Source organism: Onthophagus taurus, chromosome 7 (genome assembly GCF_036711975.1).
Source record: "Onthophagus taurus isolate NC chromosome 7, IU_Otau_3.0, whole genome shotgun sequence".
Lineage (NCBI taxonomy): Eukaryota > Metazoa > Arthropoda > Insecta > Coleoptera > Scarabaeidae > Onthophagus > Onthophagus taurus.
The window spans coordinates 37888723-37906016 of record NC_091972.1 but is presented as its reverse complement, the minus strand read 5'-3'; the positions used below and the strand labels follow the sequence as shown (position 1 = coordinate 37906016).

At 33.8% G+C, this 17294-nt stretch overlaps 1 protein-coding gene across 1 annotated transcript in view; it reads right to left on the bottom strand.

Annotated features, from left to right (window-relative positions):
* Window positions 1-17294, bottom strand: part of LOC111416392 (Zona pelucida superfamily protein qsm) — a 153979-nt gene that overhangs the window by 15895 nt on the left and 120790 nt on the right. The window contains exons 2-3 of the mRNA XM_023048396.2: window positions 8471-8685; window positions 1363-1508 (exon numbers count right to left, since the gene is read on the bottom strand). Of these exons, the coding sequence (XP_022904164.2) occupies window positions 1363-1508; window positions 8471-8685 (361 nt within the window). The remainder of the gene's footprint in view (window positions 1-1362; window positions 1509-8470; window positions 8686-17294) is intronic.

Sequence of the window (17294 nt, the reverse complement as noted above, 5' to 3'; positions counted from 1 at the left end):
ACTAACTGAACTAACATTAGATCTAGAACTAGAAACATTTGGGTTTAGCCATACGTCTCTTAAGACGGCTAAACTCAAATGTTTATAGGTCTAGTGTTAGTTCTAGTTTTACACTAGCACTATGTACAACTAACACTATACCTAGAACTAGAATCATTTGGGTTTAGCCATCTTTAGAGACGTACGGCTAAAGAACTAACATTAGATCTAGAACTAGAAACATTTAGATTTAGCCATACGTCTCTTAAGACAGCTAAACAAGAATGTTTCTAGTTCTAGGTCCAGTGTTAGTTCTAATTTTATACTAGCACTATTACTATGTAGAACTAACACTATACCTAGAACTAGAAACATTTGGGTTTAGCCATACGTCCGTTGAGACGGCTAAACCCGAATGTTTCTAGTTCTAGATGTAGTAGTAGTTTTAGTTTTACACCGGCACTATAACTATGTAGAACTAACACTATACCTACAATTAGAATCATTTGGGTTTAGCCATACGTCTCTTAAGACGGCTAAACTCGAATGATTCTAATTCTAGGAGTTTTAATTGTTATTCAGAACTAGATTGTTGTATAGTTTTATTGAACGAAAAGCAGAACTAACACTAGACCTAGAACTAAAAACATTGGGGTTAGGAGTCTTAAGAGACACACGGCTAAACTCGAATATTTCTGATTCCAAGTGTAGTGTTAGTTCTAATGCTAGTGTTAACTCTAGTTTTAGTTGTTATTCAGAGCAAGATAAATATCAAGCCAAGTAGACTTAACGTAACGGCTTGCAAAGCTATTCGAATTTGTGTCCTTGAAAATTATTTATTGAAAATTTTTCGTATTCGCCGTATTAGTCCGTTATATCGAGATTTTACTATATTGTATTTTCTTGAATCAGTTTAGATCAAAGTTGAGGTTAACCATAAATTGTGAAGATAAAATCGGCTTCTTGGTCCCGTTTTCTCTATGGCAAGTTCATCTAATTATTATACTCAACACGTACCGGATTTACGTTTTGTGGCCTAAGCACACGCGCCATCGAGAGAGGTCCTCGAGAAAGATTTAGATGTCGAGGGCGACCTTAAATCCGAAATGAACAGTTGTCATTGCACACAGTGTATGCCATACAGTCCATGCCGCAATGATCTTTGCGAGTGCTGCAACCAAGAAAGAGACCCCGTTCTCGAGTTCCCGGTAATCGTTATATCGTAACTGTATAGTTCGAATGCTGCATAATGTGACTTTAAATTTATTTTATCTTCATTTTAGTACTTAGTATCATATGACAAGTGTAATAACAATTATATTTTAACTCGACTAATTGGTACGTTATGTAATTTAATTTTATAAATTTGCATTAAGTACTTACTCGGGCTCTTGGAATCCTGCCGGGAAGACGTTGCGTTTGTAGACTGTGTGGTTTCTCTCCACTATGGTAGAGCACTTCACATGCACGATTTCCGGTCCTAATACGGAATCCTCAACGACGACCGTGTGATAGTAAATTTGTTTTCCCTGCGCATAAAAAACGAGGATGTATAAATTTTATTTAGTGTCTAAGGAAATTACATCTATGAGTGTTGATTATTAAGTTTATCAAGTCTTTATTTACTGCACATTATAACATATACATATCATCTTGTGTCATTCTTGTATCATTATTATTTATACACTTGGTGTAAATTATCCACTTGAGATCAGAGAACTTGTCAAAGAAAAACAAAGAGACTAACTGTTCACTGAAACTATATACTAAACATCTCGCTGAGATCTTTACTCCCAACCTAAGGTTCAATAACTGATACCATTAAACGAGTCTTATGTGAAAAGAAAGTCTGCTCAGCAGACTTCCTAGGTATCGCGCAACACTTTGGCAGAATTAGTACAAAGACTTGATACACAAATGATACAAAATGTTCCCAAAACAATACATAAAAGTATTAACACCGTAGACATTGGGCAGACACTTCAAAGTTATATGAGAAGATGAATACTTAGACTTAAATCAGATAAACGCGGATATGAGATAAATCCTACTCTGTATCTATTATAAACTAGTTACATACCAAAGTTGGAGGGGACTGTGATGGCTACGTTTAGTTAACACAACACTACTTGTAGTGAAGAAAGCTCAGGAGTTATCCAGTGAGAAACTATAAACAGCCAGCAATGCAATAGAGGCCCATAAAATGGAAGTTAAACGAGCTGAAATTCGTCCATATCAATTTTACAAATAAACTGCAGAAACCCACCGCCATAAATCGTTAATGGATATAAATGTGACACCATTATTCCACATGAGAACAAAAGAAAGTATCTAGGCATGACTTTGAACACCAAACTTACAATAGATAGAGAAACTATTGGCTGATTGGAAGGAAGTACAATCACTGATCTATAATCAGATTCTGAAACCAATTTGGCACTACGATAACCGATTCTCTAGTATATGTGAAATTCTAATACACATACAGACTTCCGGATTATGGAAGATAATCATATGATCTTGAATAGTGTGTTGTGTATAAATGATGAATAGACGAAAGAGATGAATTCTAATCAATAAGTATATAGTTTTAAGAATTGAGATAAAAGTTAAGATTAAAGAAAAACAAATTACAGTTATTTTAAGCCAATACTGACTTTGTGCTTTAAACCATTTCTATAACATTCTATTGTTTCCAAGAGCATTCTTTAAGACGCACTTTAAAAGATTGAGATACTGGGAAGGTACTGTGTTAAAATGCAGTTTTTAAGACAATCGACAGCAAAACACAAGTCGTTAACAGTTCAGTTGCTATTAACTAAGTTGGTAGCGTATGCCAAAGATGTGACTAATATTAATTAGTTCACATTAAGTGGGACATAATCTGCAAAGTGGAAGAGATGGGTTTAGCTATTGCTTGTGCTTATGTTAAACAGTGGTGAAGAAAAAGACTTCTTAGATCGATTATCTGCTACTAAGTACATGTTTGTAAAGCCTGGAACGATGATTTTGCCATTTCTAAACTTAAAAATATATAAAAAAATAAATATAACCCAACCAACCAAACATAACACAACCCAACCAGTAGATTTGGCGTACCAAATACGAAAGGCCTTTTGTTTGTTTACTTATTGTATTGTATTTACTTATTTGAAAGTGTTCAAATGTTATAGAGTATTGTCCAGATCGACACAGCTGGCATGATCCTGGGAATGAAAGACTGCAAAACAAAGTAGGCTAATGAAGGGATGGTTGAGTTGCCAAATCCTTGCAATTAAATCATTACTAGGTACAAGCTCGGGCACTGCATTAGTTAAAACGTATTCTCGCAGAAAAAAAAATAGATTTAGGGTTATTGTTTACAAAGCTCGAGAAGGAGAGAACAAAAAAAGTCCATATTTGATTTGACATTACTTATTATATTACTACATTATTACTTATTAATTGACTGTTGTTACGTAATATACAGTATGTACTTTACGAACATAACGAACACAGCGGATATAAGCGATAAAATAGTAGTACCCACGAGTAACTATGGTAACTAATTATTTTAAACCATTCCCACGAGTGTCAAAAACTGATTTAGTAAAAATTTGTACTATTTCAAGTATAGCATAGTATTGACGTATCGGGAGCACAAAAATTCAAATAATGAAAAAGCATTGCTTTATTATACGTATGGCTGTATATCACTTTTAAAATGGACGTAAAGCATAATAACATTCCCATAAGAAGAACACCGTACAAATTAAGAGAGCAAATTGTGCTGATAGAAAGAACACAAGAAAACCATAATCGTAGAAAGGATTGAATTTTATTTTCAAGACTATAAAATATCTTGCTTTGCTCAACATACTCAACACCAGATAAAGAATATGAACGATTGTATGGAATAACCATTTCTGTACAGCTAAACATGGAAAGAGATCACTTTCAAACTCCTTTGCGGGAGGAGGCCAAGGTGAAAACTTTATTTATTTTTCCAGTTACAACGGGTTTTGTATTGATTCATTTTTAGACAAAAAGAATTAATCAACTTTTTACTGGCATTGTTACAATAAATCTATGGAAATCTAAATGATTTTAAATTACACTCGATGGTAATGAAACAATCAAACCCTAATCCCCATGAATACTATATAATCATCTCCTAATCTCAAACATTATTTTCTACGACTTATCCATATAACAATCGTGCTTTAATTCCGCCTTAATAAATACAGTCAGGACAATATTTAAAATTTTTCAATTTTTATTGATAATTGCCAAATAGTAATCATCAACTTTTCACTGATTCTTTAACATCTTTCTATTAACTACACGGTAACCTGAATAGTGTTAAATTACACTCTTTTAATATTAACTTAGTGCAACAATCATCCCATAAACACACCCAGAATAAATATTTGTAATTTTCCCTTTTTTACTGCAATTCAAGTTCAATATTAATCATATATTTTTTTATTCTATCTCCAATATTTTTGTGTTGAATACACTGAAACCTCAATAATCTTAAACAACACTCATTTAGCATTAATTTGATGTAACAAAGATTAAATAATGAGTACATAGAATTTTTCAATTTTTACTAAATTGAAGGCAAATAGTAATCATCAGATTTTGTGTTGATTTTCCAATATTTTTATATTAACTAAACGGAAACATCAATGTTCTTAAATAACAGTCTTTCAGCATTAATTTGATGTAACAATCATCTCTTCATCTCCATAAATACGGCCAGGACAGTATTTAGAATTTTTAAATGTATACTAAATATTAGTGGTGGAACGGATATCCGGCAACTATCCGGTATAGGGTCTATCCGACCATTTTTTAAAATCCATTTTAATATTAACACGTTGGCTGCCATGAGGATCACCGGTGTTCCCCAGAAAAATTTCACTAATATGCCGCGAGGATCCCAGTGGATTCTCAAGTCAAAACCAATTTTGAGGTTAGTTCCTGAATATTTTCTTCACTTTCTGTTATTTATAACGAGCAAGTGCTGAAGTGATAATTAGAATTTATTTATAATATTACAGATTTCATCATGGATTCCAAACCTGGGCCCAGTGGTCCTATAAAGAAATTGAAAGAACATGAACTTGCAGCCGCACTTGAGAATGATGATGATTCTGATGAAAGCTTATTCTAATCATCCTGCTCGAAATTTGAGGTGGATGATGAGTCATCGGAATCTGGGGATGAAATGGATCTTGAAACGTCAATTCAAGAGGAAGCTGTTCAAGAGAAAACAGAAGAATGGCAAAAGATACGTATGGACAAATTACCACTTCATATACAGTTTTTAGGCTCAGAAGCATACAAAATTGATAACATTGATACACAAAATCAAGAAGGTGTAACTGCCATGCAGATATACCGGAAGCTTTTTGACGCAGAAGTTTTCGGTGTTATTGTTCCCGAAACAAATAAAAATGCTGCAACTACTATTCAAAACAGTCGACCAAGTTGCTCGGCCAGAATCAATAAATGAGTGGATACCAACGAAGATGAAATGTGGAAGTTTTTTGCTGTCCTTCTTTATATGGGATTTGTAAAGTATCCTAAAGTAGCTGATTATTGATCCACTAACATTTTATACAAAAATTGTATCCTTTCAAAAGTAATGAGCGGAAATAGCTTTCAACTATTGCTGAGAGTCGTTCATTTTGCTGATAATTCGATGGCTGACAAAAGTGATACAAAGTTATGTAGTGGTTATACATAGTTAGAAATCTAATTGACATAATGATTGAGGAACGATTTAATGTCGAATATGTGCCTAGAGAAATGATAGCTGTTGATGAAACATTGATTCCTATTCGTGGCCGATTATTATTCAGACAGTACATTCCCAACAAAAGCTACAAGTATTTAGTGAAAATGTTCAAGTTGTGCAATCCAATTGGTTATACATTGAGCATGTCTGTCATTGACTGCAGTCTGCTGGACTTGCTGAAAAAGGAGTTATGGAACTTGCAGAGCCATATTTATCTGAAGGAAGGCTTATAGTAGTGGATAACTTTTATACCTCAGTGCCATTGGCAATTTCACTTTTACAGAGACATACCCATTTATTAGGTACATAAGGAAGAACATTTTTTTACAGTGATGCCTAGGCAATTACTTAATTAGTTGTATGGTGGCAGCCAACGTGTTAAAAACCTATTATTTAGCACTCCACAATTCACAGGAATTAGTATATCTTTTAGGTGTTGGACACTGCAGATAATCAAGTTCAACCTCAATAGGACTTTTTTCGTTGAATACAACTTTATTTATATCAGGTTTGTCATCAGAAACCTCATTGTAACAATCCCAATACGATATATAAAATCTCTTGTTGCAGTTTCGTCTAGTTTTCTTCTCTTCGCTTATAATTCATCATCATATTCATTACTAACAGAACTGTCGCTGATATCACTTTCGATTATTAATTAAAGTATCCTCTTTAATGGAAAAAGTGGTTTTGAAAAATCACTTTTAGTTCTTGTGAAATAAATTTTTGAAATGAAATTTTTCGAATTTTGCAATTTTTGCCGATTAAGTTTTAAAAATTCGCATAAAATCCATTTCTTGGAATATGAGTATAAAAATTTCTCAAAGTGTTGATAAAAGTGTCCTCTTTACAATGAACCAACCCGTTTTGAAAAATAACTTTTAGTTTTTGAGAAAACAACATTTGAAGTTTTGATAAAATTTTCGATGTTGCAATTTTCATCGATAATTTTCAAAAGTCGCTATAAAATTAATTTCTTGAAGGATGTTTGTGGAAATATCGCCAATTATTAATTAAAGTATCCTTTTTTTAATGCAACAAGCCGTTTTGAAAAATAACTTTTAGTTTTTGAGAAAACAATATTTGAAGTTTTGATAAAATTTTCGATGTTGCAATTTTCATCGATAATTTTCAAAAGTCGCTATAAAATTAATTTCTTGAAGGATGCTTGTGGAAATATCGCCAATTATTAACTAAAGTATCCTCTTTTTAATGCAACAAGCCGTTTTGAAAAATCAGTTTTAGTTCTTGAGAAATAAAAATTTGAAATGATCAACATTTTTTTCAAATTTTGCAGTTTTTTCCGATTAAGTTTTAAAAATTCGTATAAAATCCATTTCTTGGAATATGAGTATGAAAATTTCCCAAAATGTCAATAATAGTGTCCTCTTTCCAACGAACCAACTCGTTTTGAAAAATAACTGTTAGTTTTTGAGAAAACAATATTTGAAGTTTTGATAAAATTTTCGATGTTGCAATTTTCATCGATAATTTTCAAAATTCGCTATAAAATTAATTTCTTGAAGGATGCTTGTGGAAATATCGCCAATTATTGATTAAAGTATCCTCTTTTTAATGCAACAAGCCGTTTTGAAAAATAACATTTAGTTTTTGAGAAATAAATTTTTGAAATGATCGCCAAATTTTTCCAATTTTGCAGTTTTCTCCGATTAAGTTTTAAAGATTCGTACAAAATCCATTTCTTGGAATCTGAGTATGAAAATTTCCCAAAGTGTTAATAAGAGTGTACTCTTTCCAACGAACCAACACGTTTTGAAAAATAACTTTTAGTTTTTGAGAAAACAATATTTGAAGTTTTTATAAAATTTTCGATGTTGCAATTTCCATCGATAACTTTCAAAATTCAGTATAAAATTAATTTCTTGAAGGATCCTTGTGGAAATATCACCAATTATTAATTAAAGTATCCTCTTTTTAATGCAACAAGCCGATTTGAAAAATCACTTTTAGTTTTTGAGAAATAAATTTTTGAAATGATCGACAATTTTTCCAAATATTGCAATTTCCGCCGATTATGTTTTAAAAATTCGTATAAAATCCATTTATTGGAATATACCAGAAGTTATAACCATAATGGCCGGATAGATATGCCGGATAACCGGATATCCGGCCGAAGGGGATGCCGAATACCCGGTATCCGGCTTTTCGCAAAATCACTCTCTGTTCCATCACTACTAAATATCAAACCAAACAGTAATCATCAAGTTTTTTCAACATCTTTATAGTAACTAAACAATAACCATATTATCCTTAAATTACACTCTTTTAGCATTTATTAATATACATATCTTAATACTTAATACGGCTATCAGGACGATTTATTCAACTTTGTAATTTTTGCAGAGTTTACAGTGTTATAAATCAAAAAGTGATTAATAATAAATCTCCAACATGTTTATATTAATCAGATGGAAACTTAACGATAAAATATATTTTAAATGTAAGAAAAGAAATCGAAAGGATATATACTTGTTGATTATTAAATTTTATGACCACATCAAGTTTTTTATTCACTATAAAAAACAAATTTTTTTTTGCAATATCACATTTCTAATTTGACAGATTAAAACCTCTTTTTACCTTTAATACCTTTAATTGTTAATTACGATTTACGACTAAAAAATGAACCGCAATAAAGACTCGTGCCTAAGACATCATACCCGAATAGACCCACCATGAACTCACCGTTATCTTGTTCGTGACTCGTGTTATAGCACATCTGTAGACGTCCGTCAAATTTAATTCTAGTATCGCCAACGAGAGATCTTTCGGATCCGTTTTTGGTCGACAAGCTTGATCCGGATAATCTTTTAATCCTTGCAGGTAAACCAATCCGGTTGTTTTTTCGATTGGAATTTCCACCCGCATCGTGTCCGGCGTACATTTTACTTTTGGTGAAACTGAAATTAAAAATTTAAAAGGAATTAATTTAATTGGAACAAATTCTTGGTAAGATTATTATCAAGGGTAATGTAAAATAGTTAAGATGTTTGAAAACGACAGGAAGTAAATGGCTTGATGTTCCGTTTTCTATGCAAGCCGTGTCGCTTCAGATAACATCTTCCCATAAATTTGAAAGCACGTAGACTTCTACCATCTACGACAAGAGTTACAAAGAAGTTGCGCAGAAACCAGTGGCGTACAAGGATAACCCAGTAAACAATTTAAAAAATATTTCTTTAAAAACCACACAATCAATCTATATTTATTGACTTATCAAATATCATCATGGATTTATTACTATTTCTTCTGCCCCACAATTGCGATTTCTTTATTACCCGCAGGAAATGGTTCGGCGCCACTGATTCCAAAGTGAACCAGTTCAACCCAATACAGATGTCGTTGAAATACAATCACGAAATGTATCGCTTCCAAATAAGAAAACCCGACTTTTATTACCTGCCTTACAGAATTCAGAGTATTTTTAGCGCTGTACCGTCATCGTTTTCACGTTCGACTATGACGACGCGTACAAAAAAGGGCAAGAAACAGAACAAAAATCGAGGTGACATCTTAATAACGCGGGCTGCGTGGCCTCAAATGAAGTCATTATCCATAAAAAAAGACCCTCGGGGAAGGGACATAAAGGATAACGACGTACCAGCTCGTCTCGTACTTCGTAGGTGGTAGGCCGTTAAGAAAATCAAGGTAATTTTATGATTTTCTCCTGCTGAAGGAAACCGTAATCCGATATATCTTAATATCATAAAATGGGAAGTATTTATTTTATTAAAATACTTTCCTTCCGGGTTTTATGCAATAATGAAGATTGATGGAAAAATTAAAGTATTAAGTTGACTAAAGTATGTGTGTAATTAATGATAATTAGGACTATTATAACTTATAAACTTCTTTTTACTTATTATTTAATACATGTTATAAATTAGTACTATTATTTATAATTCAGATTTCTTCTAATGAGATTACTAAATTAATTAAAAAATTAACGTTATTTATCTAGTTGGTAAATTAAGTTGGTATTCAATTACTGGAAATATTCTGTAACATGTCTTCAATATAATATTTTGTAATTAATTAAATCTCCACCTCGTCTTGTAATTATAAATCTCACACAAATATTTAATGTTCTATTCTATACGTCAACATAATTATGCGTTTTTTGGTTTTTGCATAATTAAGCAAGAAAATTAATTTCTTGAATCATGTGATCAATTCTTGGGTACATTTATGTCAAGTTGAGGAACGAGTTCAAAAGTAAAACATTTCAATGTTACCAAGGAAATTGATACGACATTTGGCAAAGACCCAAATATTGTGAAACTTGCAGTGACAATAAGTTCATGCGGAACAAACAACACAGCAAAACTGAGAAAATCTTATCAGGTTAACGAGCGAAAAGGGGATAAAGGTCGCCAAAAAGCAAAAAGTAACGTCGCATGTACACCAAGTTACATTACCTAACAAATTGTGTACACATTTTCAAATAAATTACTTTATAACGGCAAAAGAATTCAGTAATATTTTGAAAGGAACGGAATTAGGAAATTAAACTTTTTGAAGTTATAAAGGAAGTTGAATTTGGTTTATAATCAATTTAAAGTATTTATGATGAACAATTTATTTTACAAAAGTTTAGAAAAATCAGAAATCGTCGTGTTACCAGCAGACAAGGGGAATGCCACCGTTATTATGTACAGGAAAGAATACGACGACAAAATGATGAACTTACTGGACCCAGCCACCTACAGGAAGATCAAGAAGGACCCCACAGACAAAATCGTTAGAAAAATGAAGGAACTGATAAAATTCACAGGAATTCCAGCAGAACAGCAGAAAGGTTTGTTTGTGCAGGCGCCGGTACCACCAAGAATCTACGGACTACCGAAGATTCACAAACCAGACGTCCCCCTCCGCCCTCAACTCCCTAACATACCAGCTGGCTAAACATCTTGCAAAGATTCTGTCCCCCTTTACAGGTAACACGGAATCGTATGTCAGGGATTCTACACATTTTGTGGAATCGGTAAAAGGTGTAAAGCTGGATGCTGGGGATATGTTGGTAAGTTTCGATGTGGAATCCCTTTTTACTAGGGTACCAGTTAAGGATGCTGTAGAGGGTCTTCGCCGAAAACTCATTCCGGAGGGTTTACCAGGATACGTGCCAGATCCGGTGGAGTATTGCTTATCGTCGACGTATTTCATCTGGAAAGGAGAATTTTACGAGCAGTTCGAAGGGGTAGCCATGGGATCTCCACTATCGCCAGTTATAGCTAATTTCTACATGGAATTATTCGAAGAGGACGTTTTGAAGAAGAGCCAGTGGAAACCAAAACTATGGCTCCGATATGTGGATGACACGTTTGTGATATGGTAACATGGTCAAAAACGGCTCCAAGAGTCCTTGGATCACTTGAACTCTCAACATCCTATGATTAAGTTCACCATGGAAACAGAAACTGCCAAAAAACTACCTTTCCTAGATGTGTTGGTCACCAGGACGACAAATGGAGATATAGAACTTGGTGTATACCGAAAGAAGACCCATACCAACAGGTATTTACAGGCATGTTCACATCATCATCCCCAACAGAAGAGGTCCGTGATCCGTACATTATTTCAGCGAGCAACGAATTGCTAGGCACCTCAAGAAGAACGACATCGTAGTGCGGTACGTCACGGTCAGCAAAATTCGGAACACACTCCCGATAGCCAAGGACAAACTAACTCCATTAAAAGGAGCGGGAGTCTATCGACTATCGTGTAGTTGTGGGAAGGTTTATGTTGGCCAAACTGGACGCAACGTCGAGTGCCGCATCAAGGAGCATGAGATGTAAGGCTGAAGAAGATCCAGCAGTCGGCGGTTGCGGCACATTGCCATGCAGAGGGGCACCGAATAGACTTCGAACAAAGAAAGGTGCTGGCTAGGGACAACAGATACTACCAAAGACTGACAAGAGAAGCCATAGAGATTCACCGACATAAAAATAACGTCAACAGAGAGGATGGCTGGGAGCTTAGCAGAACATGGAAGATGGTGGTGAACACGAAGACCTCTTCCCGCCTCACACCGGACGCGACGCAATTAGTTATTAATTAGTTTGTAATTAACGTTAACTGCTTATTAATTAGTTTTTCCGACTTATATATAGTTACCGATTTTTTTGATCTCGTCACTTCGAATCAGTTTCTGAAGAAGGTTGCAACATGGCACCCGAAACGTCAAACCTTTTATTAAAAGACGCACGGCAAAACCCGAAAGTTTCTAGTGTTAGTTCTAGTTTTAGTTCTAATCTTAGTTTGAAACATTTTATGGTTGTAAAAAAACGCTTGGCGTACTGAAGGTTTATTCATTGATATACTGTCATAGGGAGTAATTTTAGCCATAACTAATTTATACCAAATTGAAAACTTCCAAGTGCTAAAGATGAGAAAAAAAATATTTTCTCCAAAATAGCGTGGAATTAAGAAATGAAACTTTTTTAAGTTTTAAAGAAATGTTTGATGTTAGGTTACACTTAATTATAAGCTTCCAGGTGAATGACGGCAGATTTTCCAAGGATCCAGAAAAATCATTGCACTACTAATGGATGTTCAATTTCCAGGTTCTCTGCAAGATTTTTCAACGCTTCCACACCAAGTGGAACTAAACAACTCTCCTACCAGATATGATTGGCAGATAGCCAGCCAGGTTGTACAGAACGAGTTGATAAAGTGGGCAGTTTTGAGTCCTTCAAAACACCCAGACCCGATGGTAACTTTCCTGCTCTTCTTCAATAGAGCCTAGAGGATATGAAAACACACATAATGAGGGCTTTTAATGAGAGTTTGTTTAGCCTTTAACTATGTCCCCATCAGCTGGAGGAGGGTTACAGTAACCTTAATACTGTAGAGTGAAAAAAAAGGACCCAAAGGATCCTAAAGCCTTTAGAGCAATTAGTCTCTCATCTCACACTTCTAACATTTTTGCATTAAAACCATACCCTGGAACAACTTAAGCACGGGCAATACGCTGACCATCTACACTGATGGATCAAAGAAGGCTGGAGGCTCCGGAGCGGGAATTTTGTATAAATAAATTATATTACTATAAATTAGCAACCAATGTGATCAACGACTCCAAAAAAGTTGGCAGAAATGTTATAACCTGCACAGATAGCAGACAGGCTATGCTGGCGGTTAGTAGGCATCGAACTACATTATCGTTAGCGAAGTCCTGCCGGCAATCACTTGAAGATGTTAACGTTTATAACAACGTCACAATAAAGTGGCAGAAAGGATATACCGGAAATAACAGACACGATCATGCGGACAGGTTGACGAAACGGACGGCTAAGAAGTTATCCGTTTGTACCTCAAACTTTTAATACAGTATCAAAGCTGATCAACTCCATCTCCCATCGAGCTTTTTGCGATACGATGGGATATGATGGGATGAGACAGCAGCTGTCTTTGCAAAGAAAACTCTGCTTTACCGTGACCGGAAGAAATCTACTCAACTCCTGGGAAAATTAAAAAGTGACTTGAGGCTCCTCACCTACTTCCATATACTTTTTCTTTCAAAGTCTTAAACAGCTTGACAAACTGATTACTTTTTGATTAAAAAATTTTTTTCTTAAACTCTCCGTTGTCAAGATATCAACAAAAACAAAAATAAAATAACATGTTTCAAAATGTAATTAAAAAAAATTAATTAATAAAAAAAAACGATTTAATTAATCGTAAAATAATATTAAAATTCTTCTTAACTTTTGAAATCGTCTTAGAAAATTGATTCAAAATTCTTTTTTTTAATGTTTATAAATCGAGTAAATGCTGTTCTAAACTTTGTTTGGATGTGTGCTAACTTGCACGTGGGATAAAAATTTCAAGCGAAAAAATCATTGTGATCAAAGCAAAAATGGAGCACTTCTCTACTCCACAGAAAATTCAGATGGTGTTCGTTTACGGTGAAAGTCGTGAAAATTTCGCATTTTTGTTCGATAATTTCCTGGAGAAAGAGCGCCTTGTCCTAAAACTTTATATCGAATAGTTACAAAATTTCTGGAATGTGGTAACGTGGAGGAAAAAAAAACGAACACGTGCAAGATCTGTTACGAATGAACAGAATCAAATAGCTGTTTTAGTAGCTGTAGATGTTAATCCTCATGTAAGTTGCCGTCAGTTGTCAAAGATTCAGGCATTTCGTTAACGAGTGTACATCTGATTTTGAAACTTAATAAGTTTCATCCATATCATGTCTCTCTACACCAACAATTGGCATGGTGATGATTTCGAAAATCGTGTGGAATTTTATACTTGGGCTATGGAAAACTTAAGATTGAATGAAAATTTTTTTGGCTTTCACGGCCAAGTAAATCGTCATAACATGCACTACTGGTCACATGAAAATCCTCGTTGGCTAAGATAAGTTGATCATCAAAAACCTTGGTCAGTTAATGTCTGGTGCGACATTGTTGGCAATAAAATAATTGGACATTTTTTTATTGATGGCAATTTGAATGGCAGAAAGTATAGGAATTTTTTGTTGAACGATTTAACGGTTTTGTTTGAAGATCTTACTCTGGAGCGAAGACTTGCGCTATGGTATCAGCATGATGGATGTCCATCTCATTATGCTCTAGCCGCAAGACAAGTTTTAGACGAAATGTTTCCTGAAAAATGGATAGGACGTAATGGACCGGTGAATTGGCCAGCTAGATCACCCGACTTAACTTCTCCCGATTTCTTTCTTTGGGGTCACCTCAAAGAGAAAGTTTACAACCAGGTTCCAACAACACCAAACGATATGAAAAACCGTATCAGAGCAGCTTGTGAATCAATAACTGAAGAAATGCTTGGCAATGTGCAGAGAACGTTTTCAATGAGAATTCAGAAATGTTTAGAAGTGAATGGTCATCATTTTGAGCATTTAATCGATGTATAAAAGCATGTTTATAAATTTTAATCAGTGTTCTAAAATGATTCCAAAAATGAAGAAGAATTTTAGTACTATTTTACGATTAATTAAGTCGTTTTTTTATTAATTAAATTTTTTTAATTACATTTTGAAAAATGTTGTTTTATTTTTCTTTTTGTAGATATCTTCATAAAGCAGAATTTAAGAAAAAAAATTTTTAAGCAAAAAATACTTAGAAATGTATATGTGCGATTTGAAAAAATTAAAATAACGTCAGAAGGGCCTTTAGGCAACCCTGAAAAAAAATCTGCTCATGTGTACCCTGTGCCCCTCTTTTCACCAAAAAAAGTTTACTTGAAACTTTTTTCGATTCAAGTTTTGGTTTTCGAGATATAAGCATATGTCATTTTAAATGAAACACCCTGTATAAATATAGGATGTGTCAAATGTATGGAATATAGCCAAACACTTCGCCATTTGTGGTTTTAAAGAAAAATGTTTCAAATACAAGTTGCTTTATTAATCATGGCGCATTTTTTGGCGATATTTGTTTGTGTGTATTGTTCTTTGTTTCGTTGCTATGGCAACCAATATTGTTATTTTAAATGGGATGCATATAGTTTTTTGCATATTTTGATAGAGGATAACTCCCTCTATGTGATTAACACATCAAATCATATGGTTGTATAAGAAAAAAATCGAGAAAAAATGCATTTTTTGAAAGTCTTAAATCAGTTAATTTCAATCAAAGTACGCGCTGAAATAACGCCGTTGACAGCTTTAAATGTCAAAAAAATTACAGTTTCAACAATTATGAATAATTAATAATGTATAGTCATTGGTAACTGTCTTCGGCCATCAACTTTTTGGAAGATTTTTAACACTTCCGGTGTAAAAAACTTTTTTTTAATATTTCGGATGCTTTAGATTGTGTAATTTTTGTATCCGGGTAAATATTATTGGACAGTGCACCTGCACCGTACCCATACATTATTAATATTTGGATTCTTTGGCGTTCGCTTAATTCCGCCATATTTGTTTAAACTGTCAGTTTTTCGGCGCCTACTTTGATTGTAATTAGCTGATTTAAGACTTTCAAAAAACGCATTTTTTCTCGATTTTTTTCTTATACAACCATATGATTTGATATGTTCATCGCATAGAGGGACTTATCCTCTATCAATGTATGCAAAAATAATATATGCATCCCATTTAAAATAATAATGTTGGTTACCATAGCAACGAAACAAAAAACAATACAAAGAAACTTGTATTTGAAACATTTTTCTTTAAAAATACAAATGGCGAAGTTATTGGCCATATTCCAGAAATTTGACACACCCTGTATATCTCTGTGTGGATGGGACACAGAGATATTTAGTTTTTAATACATAATGTATAATACAAATAATAGTGTATTTTTGTTTGTTGCTCGAATATTGGATTATTCATTTGTTGATTTATTATTTTTCTTTTTAGGTCTGCATTTTGCTGTTATTTGTAGGAAGTTATGATTTTGCAAAATTAATGCCCGTGTCACCAGGAAAACCTTTTTTTCTCTAGTTTAGACGTAAAACACACCTAGAATAGTTTGAATCAGCAAAGTTTGAGTTATTTTAGAAAAACTATGGTCACAGCAATCTACTCGTCATTTTGACAGCTAACCTATTTTCAGTTATAACTTCGTAATAGTGTATCCCATAATTTTGATTTTCTAGAGCAATAACTAGAACAACCCAGAACAACAAAGAAAATCTGATTTTTCCAAAAATGGGGAAAATGTAGAACAACTCTAGAACAATCTAGAACAACAATGAAAAATTTAAAAATCACAAAATAACATGCTGCACTCACTTTATTGATGGTTTTAGCGTGTGAGTTACCGTTGTTGATTAGAAACTCCGTATTTTTTAGATAACGTCGATAATTTCCCCATCTTCTTCTAAGCATTCACAACATAATGTATTTACATCGGAAGCACATTCACAGCTACCTTTGTACACACGATATGTTGAATGTGCTTCAAAGTACAAAATAAGGGATTTTCCCGAGCGGTATACATATTACAATTAAAATTGCAGCGTTTTGAAATGAATTTTATTCAATTAATTAAAATTTAGATAATTACAGTTTTAATTATTTTCCGTCTAAACACTTTCAAGCGTCTGTGTAAAGTTTCTATTGGTTGTAATTAAATTGGAAAGCAACAAGTGCTTCTTTGCCTATTATTTTGTTATACAACGCTTCGACTTCCAAGAAGCAACCGTCGTCGTTAAATAACCCCTGTGCATAGCAATAATTGCGTTTGCTAGATCTTGTATCGCGATGAGAGTCCCTCGGTTGCATTCTACCGGGCGGATATGCATTTAAATTGAAATTAATGGAAAGCACAGTGCCCTCTTACATACTTGTATTGTACCTCTTATACTACAACTTGTTGAATATATGATTCAAATAATTCACCGAATTAATAATTTGACGCAGTAATTTAAAATTTCTTACTTTAATAGGTATTGTGGATAGTAGGGTGAAAATACGTTTTGTTTTTAAGCTTTTAGAAAATAATAATAGCGCTGTCTCCGGCAAACACGGCGTTTATCGGCTTCGTTTTAATTAAAACCAAGTTGTGCCCGCGATTATGTACGGCCTGAC